This window comes from Lepisosteus platostomus, chromosome 5 (genome assembly GCF_059453375.1).
Source record: "Lepisosteus platostomus isolate fLepPlt1 chromosome 5, fLepPlt1.hap1, whole genome shotgun sequence".
Classification (NCBI taxonomy): domain Eukaryota; kingdom Metazoa; phylum Chordata; class Actinopteri; order Semionotiformes; family Lepisosteidae; genus Lepisosteus; species Lepisosteus platostomus.
Genome location: NC_142615.1, coordinates 61,230,874 through 61,245,406, shown reverse-complemented (window position 1 = coordinate 61,245,406; position 14,533 = coordinate 61,230,874). Strand labels below are relative to the sequence as shown.

Sequence of the window (14,533 nt, the reverse complement as noted above, 5' to 3'; positions counted from 1 at the left end):
ATAGTTTTATAGTTTTGTTTATATGTCACCACTTTGCTTTAGCTTCTAAGTCTTCAAAAAACTGGCAATGTAGGAGTCTCAATAGTAAGAAAAATTAACTGTCGCCAGTGATTAGTATTCGTGCATATCCTGCCTTGCTTTTTAGTCGACAAAGCTTGTCTCTCTTCAAACCCAACTTCAGAATGATCGTAAGTATTGGGAAGGAGCGTGTTTTTGGTACAGCCCCCACTCCACGGTCTGATCACAAACAGATCGGGTGAGCTGTCAGTCTAGGTTGGAAGTACCATTCGAAAGCACTAAAAATCAGACTTAGGAACTTTTTAAAGGAGTAAACGATAAAATAATATAAGTAATGGGACAAAACATTGCCTGCCTGGAAGACTATGTCATGCTAAACGCCACAAATTGTGTTCGTCCAGGCACGTAAATTGTTCTAAAGTTACAGAGAAAATCGGATGCAAATGGTGCATTCAGCACACCTTTCTTCAGTGCTTCTCAGGATGGTCAAGTCATTTAAAACGCCAGACTAAAGGAGTCTATGTCTTCTGAGCTTTGTGTTCTGGTCTCCAAATAGAGGTGCGGTTTCAAATCCCACACCCAACAGTCAGGCATTTTTACCTGTCTTACACCTGTCTTTACCTGTACTCACTGACAATCACAACAGGAGGAAAACGGAGAAACTGCTTAACAAGAACATCATGGACAGGAAAAAGCTTCATGAACACTTGAGTGTGATTAGCAGCAGTAAGGTATGCATTCAAATGTTGAAACCTTAATTATAAAAGCAGCATAGGAAAGGTGCAGCACAATGCAATTTGTGAGAATTCACAGGTTTTTATGCTGCTTGGACTTCTTTCAAGCCTATGAAGTGACCCCCGTTTCATTTTCATTTTCAAACCTCAGAACCGAATAACAAAAAGGTTTCATGTGTGTCAGCAACGCGAACACGAATGAAATATTTAAGTGCTGGCTCAAATTTCAGAAAAACCTGGAAAAGCAACGCTTGGAGTAAATGACAAATTTAAAGTGTGTAGTCAGCATGAACAGGACAACTCTGTAAAAACAATCTGAAGCCGCAATTACTCTTTTATCTCGGGCAGTTCATTCCGATACGATGTTTCCGCAGAATAAATGAAATACGAACTCCAAACATGTTGTTGCCATTATTGTTACTCCTGCTTCTGTAGTTTTAAACTTTAATCAGTGGTTATGTAATGTTGTATAGGGGCTGGACTACTTTGTTCCATCCACATTTCATTATGTGAATTTATGCTTTTTTAATATAAGCATTAGCAATACAATGCGAGCTCAAAAAAACGTTACTTATTAGCTTAAGAAGCGGCAGTGTTTTGACAAAGTGTGGTATTCGAACAGTAAATGCTGAAGTGTTTAATACTTGCTTGTGAGCAGATCTCCCTCAGTTTAGACAAACTCTTGTTCGGCCGATGATTTCAGATCAAAATCTGAATCAAGTTGAAAGAAAGCTGAATTACGCAAAGGTCATAAGGCACTGGGTATCACTGTTATGCCATCAGGTCATGCTAGGAGGATTGGGGGGATCAAATTGACACAGAGGGACCCAATGTGGGGGCTGAACCCACAGTTCTGAGATTAAGAGATTCATGCTCTATCGACTGCGCCTATATAACTCTTGTGCTACAGCAGTAATGTTTCTGGGTGTGGATGAACATGACATAATAGGCTGACAGCAGGAACACGTGGCCCACAGGCAGTGATAGTATCACTATCACATTTGGCTGCAGTATATTGTGTTGGGAGCAGCAATAACTTTCCTGCAGAGATGGGAGTGCCTTTAATACAGCTCTTTCAATCGGATAGAGTAACAGGAACCGAACTAAAGTTTCGGCTGTGGATCCATCTCCACATGGGGTAGAGAGACAATAAAACAGTGATGAAGAAACAGAAAGAATTGTGCTCGCTGCAAAGTAGGAAAGAAAGAGATGTTAGGACACGTAAAACAGCTTGGCGATAATTTGCAGCGACAGTTTTATGTTATTTAGTACACAGATTTCTCTTCATGTTCCTTAAGATGTGTAATTTGTATGTTGGTTGTATGAGAACAGTTTCTTCTAAAGTCCTGTCAATTGACAGTGGAGAGCTAGCTGGTGCACATCTTCAAGAAGACTCTCTTTAAGGCGATTACAAGTTTCTCGAACAAATCTGTGTCATATTTTTAAAATAGTTTAGCTAATGAGCAACGAGAGTATAAATGAATTCTCCCACCCTCCATTCGAAGATAAAACTCCATGTGCGAGTCTAAGTTTCCTTGAAGCTACTGATGTTCGTCATTATTGGACATCCCCGGTGATATTGACTAAGGAGCTCAATTTTTACGTGCTGTAGTTCAACATGCTCAAAACACTCGTATTCCCTGCAAATATCAGCAAGGTCAATGATATTCTCAACAATTCGTGCCATTGCAATTCATGCAATTCGTGCCATACTTTTTTGCAATGTATTCTGACAAGCCAAGATCAGAGGGTCATATTTGAAAAATGGTGCATTAAAATGTCTTGTACTTCAGGATTTTGATAGTCTGTTATATTGTCTCTCACACCTCGGTGTCAGAATTGTGAGACCTTTTCATAATCGGGGGGGAGGCCATAGAAATAAGCAGAAAGTGCTATCACCTTTTTACCAGTGTAAGTCCGTGTTGTGGTGAGTTTTTAAAATTGGTTTGCGATTTTCTAAAATATATTCCATACAAAAATATAATTTGGACAGTCGCTATTTGTTTGGATATTCCCTTTCACTGAAGTTGTCTACAGTATTCCAGCCGGATTAGTACTGATCGAAGAGAGCCACCTACAGGCGAAAGGCAACATAACATCACAGCCGCTGCATTTAAGGTGGAACGAAAAACTCGCATAAGAAGCTGGCGAATAAGAAGCCAACTTCAGCCTCGTAGCAGACCCTGGGAGGCATGCTCAAAATAATCATCTTTCCCAGTACTTCAGAGTCATATTTAGATTGCTTTACTGCAATTTTATGTGATCGATGGAAGATGTGAAGCTACAAATAATCTGCCAGGCTGATTTACTTGTCCGACCACCTCCCTCCGTCCCCCTTTGCTGTTAGCACAATTCTTTCAGTTTCTTTTCTTGTATTTTCCTTGCTATGTTGGTGTTCCCCATGTGGAGATAGACCCACAAACAGAACCATTTTCAACCTGTGTTTCTGTAGCGTCAGTCTGTATGAGGAGCACAATTCGCACAGCTCCAGTGGCGCAATCGGTCAGCGCGCGGTACTTATACAGCAGTGCACATGCTGAGGTTGTGAGTTTGAGCTTCACCTGAAGCAGTGTCTTCAGCTACTGAAAGCAACTGTCGAGTTTAGATACTCTTTGGTATTTGATGGAGATAAACTAACATCAAACGAACAAGTAAAGGTTTATTTCGAGTCACAATCAAAGAAGGCTCCACAGCTGAAACATTGTGTTTCCTTCTCTTTTCAGCTGGGAATAAACCTATACTTTTTCCTTTGAAGCCCACGCATGCTGACGCAGCTCCCTACTTAAATTACCATCAGCTGTGGACCTCCAGCTGATCTATGCACGGATATATGAGAGAGGTCTACTGAGAAGAGAGGAGCACTGAAGACTTGATAAAGCTCTCGCATTAGATTCTGTGTTTTTGTTGTTCCCCAGATTTGTTTTTAATGTTCTTTTTCTTTTGAAGTTGTTGCGTTTGGTTGTTTTTTTATAGTTGCTAGACTACTACAGGGATTTACCTAGGTTCCCGGAAGACTTCTCGTTTTGTGTATGTTGTGTTTTCGGGTTACAAGTATTTTTTTTTCTATTGATAGGACCCCACGCATTACTGTGGAACTAGTTAATTAAGTTCTTACATTGTACCTGAAATTACCACATAAATTACTACTCTGTTTTCCTTTTTTTTTTTAAAAAGGCAAAACTAATGTTTGTTTCTCCTTGCTGCTGATTGGTAGCTACAACAGGTCAGTTGCAACAAACTGGCTGCTGAAATTTGTCAGCAGTTCTGTACCAAACCTGTTCTCAATTGCAACAAACCTAAAATAACAGCTGCTGCCCATTAGACGTTACTAGAGTGTGAGAATGTGTGTCTGTCAGTGTGATATGTCTGTCGTACCAGGTGTGTGTCTGTTAGTGTGTGGTGTGTATCAGTGTGTGGGTGTGTGTCTGTAAGTATAGTGTATAGTAGTAGTGTCTATGTGTGTGAGTGTCTGATTGTGTGTATAAATGTGTGTGGTGCCTGCGAGTGTGTGTTGTGTCTATGTGTGTGTCTGTGAATGTGTGTCTGTGAGTTTGTATCTGTGAGTGTGTGTGTGAGTGTGTGGCTGTCAGTATGTCATAATGTGTGTGAATGTGTGGGTGTATATCTGTCATTGTGTGTGAATGTGTGTGTAGGTGGGCTTGGGCTCCAATGCTGTGTCTGAGAGAAGTGACCCATCAACAGGTGTTGAGGTCCAGAGTCGCTTGCAAATTTCTAGAGCACTTTAGAACTTTCTAGGAGTCCAGACCAACAAACAGAAATCTGTGAGTGCTGTGTTTTTATCACTATTAGAGTATGTGGTGTCTGTGGGTGTGTGGGTGTTTGTGGGTGTTTGTGAGTGTTTGATGTGTGTGGGTGTGTGTCCATGAGTATGTGTAGTGTCTGTGTGTCTATGTGAGTATTAATGATGATAGCACTACTGAATACTATTATTCAAGTGAGAATTAGTGATGATAGAGCTACTTTTAATTTAAGTTTTAATGCTAGTATTCATGTTAATATTAGTGATAATCATAGTGTTAGTGTCAGAATATTAATACTCATTGTCATGTTAGTTCTTTTGATAGTATTACTGTTATTAGTGGTATTATTAGTGTACTACTATGTTTGTGTTATTGTTAGTAATAATGATACTGTAAGCCTTAATTGCAGTGTTACTGTTGTAATATTGGCCGTATTTGTGTGTTAGTTATAGTGTAACTGTAGGTAAGAGTGTAGGTAAGGCCCCGGCTGCCCTGTGGTGGCTCAGAGAGGGCCTGCAGGTCGAACTGGAGGGGCTGCTCTAGGTTGAGGAGAGCCGGGTGCGGCCCAGGGCTCAGAATGCGATGTCTTCCATCCAGCTGGACTGCCTGGAGTTGTACGATGAGGTCCTGGCCAAGTTTGGATCGGAGGCAGCATATGTGGGATTGGTGAGTCCCTGAAACCCCTCCCCTTGTCCAGCTTACACTGTGGTATCAGGGTGGTAGAGGGGCTGGGGTGACTCTCCTGACCCCTCAGCTTTCCAAGATATCTGCGTCACCCCACTCAACCTGGAAATCTCCCAGATCCAAGGGGAGAGAGACAGGAGCTGGGCTGGGACACCAACCTGCTGTTATTTCAAGTGGGTGGCTGAAAAACACATTGCTTACAGATCACCACTAGGGGGCATCATAGAGTGGGTGGTGAGACTCTTGGTCATCGATGGCAACAGCGGGGTGACACCCCATCTCTCTATTGGCTCTATTAACAGTGGGGTGACCCCCCTCCCCCTCTCTTTTGGCTTTAGAGATATCACAGTTCTACCCCTAGGTTGCATCTCCTGTCTGGCGCTGTGGAGGTATGATGATGATGATTCACTGTCTTTGTTCTCTCTCTCTGGTACAGGAGTTGGTACTGAGTTAGTGAAGTTTCACAGAGGATATGATAAGAAATTTTACCAAATCCCAAAATTAAAACAGTGAAGACAACAGACAACACAAGCTCATATAATGGAGGTTTGGTTTGACGACTGCAGACATGGTCAGGACATCTTGCCTGATTCTCTCTCCCCATTTTCCTAGGATTTTCCCTTCCAGGGCACAGGAATCATGAAGCAGGACAACTACGAAGAGGCGGTGGAGACACTGAAATCCTACTTTGAAAACACGAAGGTCAGGTGTGAGTTCTCCGAGGTGAACAAGTGCTTCCACCAGGCTGCAGCCAACATTGACGTTGACCTCATCCTGCAGAATTACCTGGGAGTCCCTGTAGCTGAGGTCTGTGAATAGCAGGTTTATTTTTTCTCTTTGTAGTAGTCTTAGGACAGTTTGACCTGTTGTGGGACTCGGCCGGAACAGAAAGGTCTTCTGTGTCTCCACAACCCAGGAGACGCACCATCCAGGTGGGCGAGGCTGTTGACGAAAACAAGCTGTCCATCCCTCCCTCTCCTGGATCTTGGTGCCCCTGGACCCTCCCTCTTCGATCACCTGTGACCCCGCTGAGCTCAGAGAAACCCCTGTTGACTGCGCCATGCTGCCCCCATTAAGTTCCCTCCTCTAAGGAATGTCAGAGCTCCTGTGCTTCCGGGACAGGTGAGAAGCGAACAGAACCTCTGTCCTTGTGTGGAGTTACCTGTACAGACTCTTATGGGACACACTGTATAGACTCGCCTATATGGACTTTAATTGGACACACTGTACAGACTCACCTGTACAGACTCTTATAGGACACACTGTATAGACTGTATAGACTGTACAGGCTTTTATTAGGACTCACTATATAAACAGACCTGTTTAGACTCTTATTAAACACACTGTATAGACTCACCCCTGTACAAACACTTAAAAAAACTGTACAGACACACTTGTCCAGGATCTGACTGGACAAACTGTGCAGACTCACCTGGTGAAACTCAGTACATGTGGACCTTATAGTGCGTACAGAATTAGAAGTGAAGGGTGTCTCCATTACCAAGGTCTGCTGTGTGTCTTCAGCCTCCACAGCCCATTATCCAGGTGGACGAGGCTTTCAAAGAGAACCAGCTGTCCACCCCTTCCTTTCCTGGACCTCGGTGCCCCTGGGCCCTCCCTCTACACTCACCTGTGACGCCGCTGAGCTCATTAAACTCCCTGCCGACTGCTCCATGCTGCCCCCTCTGTCCTTGTGTAGAGTCAACTGTGCAGACTCTTATTACAGTCACAATGCATGTACTGAGGGTATATTAAGACTAAGAAGAACTGACCCCAACAGCAAAGACCTGTGTCTGTCTTCAGTGTCCAAGTGCAAAGAGTCCAAGTCAGCCCTGAAAAAGATGAAGAGGACAACATGTCCACCTCTTCTAATCCTGACACTGACCTGCCCCAGGTCACTGCCCCACTGTCCAGCCAGCTGCCTGTCCCCAGACCCCTCCCATCACCTCCCAGGAGAAGACTGAGGTGAAGAAGACTAAGAAAAAGAGGAAGAAGAGGCAGAGGAATCAGGAGAGTCAGGAAGGTCCAAGTCCTGAAGACAGGCCTCCAGAGTTGCTGAAAGTCAGAACACAGGTGCTGAGACACCTAGAGGACCCTGTAGCTCCTGTGATTCTAGGAGAGGTGAGGAGTGAACCTTTACTGTAGTGTCCAGTCAGTGGGTCTGTATTAACCCCTCTCTCTCTCAGTGCAGTGTTAATGTACTGGAGTGTCCAGTCAGTGTGTCTGTATTAACCCCTCTCTCTCAGTGCAGTGTTAATGTATTGGAGTGTCCAGTCAGTATGTCTATATTAACTCCTCTCTCTCAAAGCAGGTCAGCTCCTCCCATTCATTCACCAAGATGCTGTGCTGTTCCGGGGTCAATGAGGATAAGAGCAATACTACAGAGCTGAAGAGATGGAAGGAGCCGCAAGGGGGCAAGAGGACAACGGAACCAGTGGAGAAAGTCAGGAGTGTCCGGGTCCTGAACACCCAGGAGCAGGGTGAGGAGAGGAGGCGGAAGCAGGAAGGGTGGTTGATGGATCGGAGACAGGAGGTGCAGAAGGAGAAGGAAAGGAGGAAGCTGGAGGAGGAGAGGATGAAGGTGGAGGAGAAGAGGAGGAAGGTGTTTGAGAAACAGGAGAGAAGATGGGAGAAGGAGGGAGAGAACTGGAAGCAGATGCTGGAGAAGGAGAAGAGGAGATGGGAGAAGGAGGAGGAGCAGAGGAGGAAGACTGAGGAGAAGCAGGAGAGGAGATGCACCAAGGCAGCAGATGCAATTAGGAGGACCGTGAACAAGGAGGAGCGGAGACGTGCCCAGGAGGCGGAGGAGAACAGGAGGGAGCAGCAGAAGCAGGAGGTGAGATGGGAGAAGAAGGAGCAGAAGAGGTGGAAGGCCTACGCTCGGGGGCTGGAGAAACGCCTGCAGCAGGAGGAGGAGAGGAGGCAGAAGGAGAAGGAGGAATGGAGGCGAGCTCAGGAGGAGAAGAGGAGGAATCAGCTGTAAGAGGAGAATAAGAGCAAAGGAGGAAAAGGAGAGAAGGATATTTTGGGAAGAGGAGGAGAGGCAACAAGTAAAGGAGAAGAAGGAGAGGAGGAAACTGTTGGAGACGCAGGAGAAGAAGCAAGCAAAAGAGGAGAAGGAGAGGAGGAGAGTTTGTGAAAAGGAGGTAAAGAAACAGATGAAGAAGGAGGAGAGTTTTGGAGAAGCAACAATTGAAGGAGAAGATGGAGAGGAGGAGAGTTTTGGTAAAAGAGTGTGCCCCAGAGTCCAGACGCTGTCAGGTGAGTTATTATATATAAGATGCAGGAGTACACCCTGTACCAACCTGGACTAACCTTTGTCATTAGAGATTAGTTTCAACCTTATTTCACACCAGCAAATAAATACTGACTGGGAGAGAAGAGGTATCTGACAGGCCAATCTGTGTCAGAGCCATTACTGACCTGCTCGTCTGTTCACAGGGAGACTCCTCTCTGATGAGACGCCCTCTGGATATAGAGGTGCAGGGGACAGTGAGGGAGACACCACTTCAGGTAAAGGGGACTACAGACAGGGGACTCAGTGTGGGTGAGGTAGTTCAGGGATGGGATTCACACTGACACTGTGACCTGAGTCCACTTCACTCCACACTCTCCTCAATGTCTGTATCTGCAGCTTGTGTTTTACAAAAGGGAACATACAATTTCTTTCTTCTTTCTACAATTTGATGTTTCAGAAATAAGAAATGAAACCATTCATTGATGTAAATTCTGAATGTAACACTTTTGATGGGAACAATTTTTAATTAATTTTATTGAAGTTTTTTGCAAGAAACATTTTAGAACCATTTTATGTGCTTATAATGTCTACTTAATTATATTAAAACTATCAATTAAAAATGAAGGAGCTCTTGGCAACTCACAATGAAAATATCAACCCCAATGGAAAGGGAAACTTAAATGTTTGTTATCAATATGTATACATTGGACCACACAAAGGAGAAAAGCCACTGTGGACAAATCCAGACACAACATGAGACATCCTGACTGTTATTTACATTTCCCTACAAATCAAGAGAAATTAAGGGTCCTTGTCCTGCAAGAAGGGACGGCTCGTTGAAATATACAGCATCGCTACCTCACTTAGAACTGCAGAAATGTTATAGCTACAGATTGTTACAGGCGTTTGGGTTCAAATGACAGGAAAGATGAAAGTTCAAACAATTCACACTTTGACAGGTGTGACAAAATGACATTAGAAAACTTATGATCATGAAATTCACTTCCTAAAATGATATCACAATGTTTTTGGACTGTGGGAGGAAACTGCAGCACCTGGCGGAAACCTGTAAAATAAGTATACTTCCAAAACAGCAGCATATAGTGTAAATCAATATTTTATAAACTTTCAGTCTGGATCTTTAAAAATTCGTATAATTTTTTGTCAGCTGAAAATGTTAGGCTGCCTGCTTTTAGGAGGGAAAATAATTTTTCAAATTTACATGTAGATATTAAAATAACATATTTTCACATATAAATACATTTATAATAAAATATACAAAAAAGCCTTATTTTCTTACTAATACTGATACAGTATTGTACAAAATGGTATGATCTGAAGAATCGCCAGAGCACAATGTATCAATTTGGGTTACACTAACAGAAGAGGGACACATCATGTAAATTCACAAGGTTTATTTTCAACAAAAATGTGCTTGAAAATAATTTGACAAGGAGGAAAATTTTCATGTATGGATACCAGTATTTCCCCAGTAGGTTTAAATGCAGCAGGGAACAGTATAACAGAAGGTCAGTGTCACTTGATATTGCATCACAGAGGCTGATCTCTTCTTCATCATATCCACCACTTCCAGAAAGCCAGTACACATAATTGTGAGGGTTTAAATTCAGAGGGAAAAATAATTCTCTAAATTAAATTTTATGCTGAACAGAGAGTCTCACGTGTATGTGTAGCTCAGTTGGATTGATTGTCGTTCTAATAACTCCACGGTTGTGGGTTTGATCCCTTACAGGCCAGGAGATCTCCTTATCTTTTGCCAAAACCATTTGACCTTTCAGTCCATGGTGAAATATATTGTGTTGAAAAGATGCCACAAACTGTAGACAAATGCTAGTGCTGCAAGTGAAGAGGAAAGCATTCAAAGATTAATGAGTTTCTTATGTGGAGCGAAGATAAAGTGTCACCATTTGCATGTGTGAGGCTTCCAAATCGGCTCTCTGTAAAGACACTCAAATCCAGCCTGTTAAGTAAAAAATATTTTAGCTGGGGATCCTCAAATCAGGCGTGTAGAAAAGAGCACCGTTAAACACCATCAGGAGTGCAGAACATGTGATAAAAGTGTTCTTTAAACAAAAAGTAAAAATAGTGAATTTGTCTTTCACTTAGACATTCATCGAAAGCTCAGTAAACGATAAAGCGTGTTTACTGAGCGAGAGACTTGTGTTCTGAATTTTCATCAGATTAACCGGTAATACAGCTACTAATAAAGGTTTACATTAATCTTAAATATTAATAAATTACACTACGTGAGTGGTGAATACTGTATGTTCGTTACTTTGTGACCATATTATTTCCACTACATTCAGAACAGTTCAAAAGCGATCAACTGTTCCACTACTGAGCTACTTAAACCCTGTGAAGAGGTGGTTTAAGTTAGTCTCCTACATCAGTAAGATCTTATGGGCAGCAGATGTTATTTTAGGTTTGTTGCAATTGAGAACAGGTTTAGTACAGAGCTGCTGACAAATTTCAGCAGCCAGGTTCGTAGCAATGACCCATTGTAGGGTCATTGCCAATCAGCCACAAGAAAAAAAAAAACATCATTTGTGCCTTTATTAAAAAAAAGGAAAAACAGAGTAGTAATTCATGTGGTAATTTCAGGTACAATGTAAGAACTTAAGTTAACTAGTCCCACAGTAATGCGTGGGGTCCTATTAATAGAAAAAAAAATACTTGTAACCCAAAAACACAACAACCACAATGCGAGAAGCCTTCCGGGAACCTCGGTAAATCACTGTAGTAGTCTAACGACTACAGAAAATAAAATAAAAAAATACTTAAGGGAAAACAAAAAGAACATTAAAAACAAATCTGGGAAACAACAAAAACGCAGAATCTAATGTGAGAGCTTTTTCAAGTCTTTGGTACCCCATACTTTGGCTTCCTTAGTCCCAGTAGACCTCTCCTCTATCTATCTGTGTACAGATCAGCTGGGGGTCCACAGCTGATGGGAATTTAAGTAGTGACGTGCGTCAGCTGCAAAGGAAAAAGTACAGGTTTATTCCATGCTGAAAGGAGAAGGTAACAACGTGGACCCTTCTTCGGGTGTGACGTGGAATAAACCTTTATCTGTTCCTTTGATGTTAATTTAGACCGGATCTCCAGCAAATACCTAACAGGCTACAATCCCGTTAGATAAGGTGTTAAGGACGACCTATAAGTAGCAGTATCTAAAGTGGACGGTTGCTTTCGGTAGCTAAAGACAGGCCACACTGCTCTAGGTGAGGCTCGAACTCACAACCTCGGCATGACTCCACTGTGCACTGTTGTATAAGTACCGCGCGCTGACCGATTGCGCCACTGGAGCCACGTAGGTTTCTTTCCCTTCACACACTGACGTTGCACAAACACAGGGTGAAAACGATTTCGGCATGTTTTCCGTCTCTCCGTGGGAGAAAGGGACAGTAAAAGAGCGAGGAAACTACAAGGGAAGAAAATGAAAAAATAGTGCTCACTGCAAAAGAGGGAGGAGAGAGATGGTCAGACACGTAAATCAGCCCGGCGGATTTACACTACAAATTTGTCATTTGTAGTGACATTTATGAGTCTTCATGTGTCTGAAACTGTCCAGTTTGTATTTTCGTTTAAAAAATCCAGTAAACTTGAATAAGACCAGAAGGCACACTGCACATCTGCGGAACATCACGTCCGATGTTTACAGTGACATCAGAGATTGAAAACGAAGTCGTTTTTTATTAAAAGTTCAAGGAAACCTGAATATTGTAACGCTTACGGCCGACAGGCACTGTGTAAGAGCCGGCGTACCAGAGCAGGTGATGTCACCGCCCTTCCCTGTGACAGCAGGACTACAGCTACTGGGCTATAGAGAGATCTCTCTTTAGCTCACGGGGCTGGGTCGCTGCAGAGAGACGCGGGAGTCCCGGGTTCGAGCCTCCAGTCGGGATGGGGCTGACCAGATGCGGCAAGGGCGCCCGCCTGAGCCCCCGTTGCGTTACAATATGTTTGCTAGAAGTATTTCAGAATCACAGTGAAATGTAGTACGATTGCTGCAGAGATCTGCAGTCTGCAATTAGAATACGGTTTGTGCGTTTCTAAAACTGCAGATACATTTCGGAATGCGTCTTCCTGTAAAAATTAAATATCTATTTTATTTGACGGGCGCTATAAGCAGAGTCTGAAGCCAGCTCCACAGAAGAACTATATTCAGTGGGCCAAAAAAGTGAGTATTTCACTAAGTGAACAATTACTGTACATCATAATCATATTTGTTTTACTTCTCCTGCCATTGAAATTTGTGCAGTTTTTTTATTGATTTTCAAAATGTATTAGCCTTGATGGGAAAGGAAATTAAACTGTGGGCGCGGTGGCCAAGTGGTAAGGCGTCGGTCTTGTAAACCGAAGAGCGGGGGGTTCAAACCCCGTCCGTGCCTGGTTTGCTTACCATGACTTACCTTTATCTAAATCGTCAATAGAAATCTCTGAAATAATAAGAAAAGAACTGTCAGTAGTAGTTAATAATCCTTCGACAAAGCAACGGGCGCATTCACTGCTTCTCAGGATAGCTGAGTGATCTTAATCTCAATCGTGTATAGTGACAGTTGTTATTCACAACCCAAATTAAAAAAAAACGCGCTATGGTATCTCAGAATTCCGATTTAGCAACTCAGAATTGCGACTTAGTAACTCAGAATTCCGACTTTATATCTCACATTTGCGACTTCGAAATAGCCCATATTTCAATGTATGTCCTTTTGTTATTGTAACGGATTCGGGTTCTAGGGCTTGTGCCCTCGCCGCTCCCACCCTAGTTCGTGCCTCACTGCATTGGCTCGAACCCAGGTCTTGCCAGCTGAGCTAAAGAAGACCTTTTTTAAGTAAAAAAAGACATACAATGAGATACCATAGCGCGTTTTTTTTTTACACCCTGGCGGAAACGGGCTTCCATAGATTTCCCTTCATGTTCATTAAGATGTGTAATTTGTATGTTGCTTATATAAGAACAGTTTCTTCAAAAGTTCTGTCAATTAACAGTGGAGAGCTAGCCGATGTACGTTTTCATGAAAACTCTCTTTAAGGCGATTACAAGTATCTTGAGCAAATCTGCGTCATATTTAAAAAAAAAAGTTTAGCTCAAGATGCAACAGGAGTATAAATGAATTCTCCCGCCCTACATTCCAAGATATGGAATCTTATTTTTCTTGAAGTTTCTGATGTTGGTCGTTATTGGAAATTGCCCGGTGATATCGACTCAGGTAGTCAGTTGTTACGTGCTGTAATTCGATACATGCAAAGCATTTGTATTCCCTCAAATTATTAATAAGGTCAATAATGTATTAAACATTACATGCCACTTTTTCTCCAGATGATGTTCACGGTGGAACAGTGAGAAAGGCGTGCCTAGATGTGCTTGAACCAGCACCTTACTATCATTTTAGTCCCGACCTGACCGCACTGAGCAATGGTACAACAGAGACTCCAACGGGTCGGTTTTCTCCATTTACAGTTTTTGGGTAAAAAACAATCTGAACTTTTAAGCAAGTATTTTATTTCACATTTTCCAAAGTGTAAGTTTTTCTTATAAAACGTTGTTTCAGAAAGAAACTGAGTTGACGGGAATAGCCCTGTCAGTAGAATATTGAACTTTTCATCTCAGCTAGTTCTTCTGTGGAGCAGGCTTCAGAACTCTACGTACAACGCCTTTGATGTCATTTTATTTTTACAGCAGACGCATCCGGAAAGTTTTTTTTAACTTTTTATTTGAACAACAAAATAGATTCAATATAAACAAGAGCACTTATAACATCAGTAGAATCGTCAGGGGTACATAAAATAATACAATTACACTTTCTGAAAACGATTAAACTAGGTAAATGAAGATAAGGTCCGCACAGCTCTCTTGCAAAGTCTCTTGCAAATGTATTTGGGTTTGCTTGAACCTTTAATAAAAAAGTGATCTGAGACTTCCTACCTCCCAGTCTATAATCTCACTGTAACTAAACTAGGATGTGATGTTTCGCAGATGTTCAGTGTGCCTTTACGCTTGGCATGTTCAAGACTATTCGTTGCGTGAGCTCCTCACTGCGTGTCCTGTACTGTATTGTGATTTCGTTGAGATT

General features: G+C 42.4%; 1 protein-coding gene and 2 non-coding genes across 3 annotated transcripts; 2 read left to right on the top strand and 1 right to left on the bottom strand.

Moving 5' to 3' along the window:
* The first annotated feature begins 5,067 nt into the window (after window positions 1-5,067).
* LOC148670588 (uncharacterized) lies at window positions 5,068-8,180 on the top strand. The gene is made up of 4 exons (XM_088632968.1): window positions 5,068-5,179; window positions 5,810-6,004; window positions 7,112-7,318; window positions 7,509-8,180. The coding sequence occupies exons 1-4, from the start codon at window positions 5,096-5,098 to the stop codon at window positions 8,178-8,180; spliced, it is 1,158 nt and encodes a 385-aa protein (XP_088489094.1). The 5' UTR covers window positions 5,068-5,095.
* A 3,489-nt stretch (window positions 8,181-11,669) lies between these two features.
* trnai-uau (transfer RNA isoleucine (anticodon UAU)) lies at window positions 11,670-11,763 on the bottom strand. The gene is made up of 2 exons: window positions 11,726-11,763; window positions 11,670-11,705 (listed from the first exon to the last, which is right to left on the bottom strand). It is a non-coding gene; the product is annotated as a tRNA-Ile (tRNA).
* Window positions 11,764-12,774: 1,011 nt separating this feature from the next.
* On the top strand, window positions 12,775-12,847 carry trnat-ugu (transfer RNA threonine (anticodon UGU)). Its single transcript has one exon. It is a non-coding gene; the product is annotated as a tRNA-Thr (tRNA).
* Window positions 12,848-14,533: the final 1,686 nt, after the last annotated feature.

Bases quoted from the DNA above. Each gene is read 5' to 3' on its own strand.
- LOC148670588 (XM_088632968.1), top strand. From the start codon at position 5,096: ATGTCTTCCATCCAGCTGGACTGCCTGGAGTTGTACGATGAGGTCCTG. The intron at 5,180-5,809 runs GTGAGTCCCTGA...CCATTTTCCTAG, and splicing joins AGGCAGCATATGTGGGATTG to GATTTTCCCTTCCAGGGCAC. The intron at 7,319-7,508 runs GTGAGGAGTGAA...CTCTCAAAGCAG, and splicing joins CTCCTGTGATTCTAGGAGAG to GTCAGCTCCTCCCATTCATT.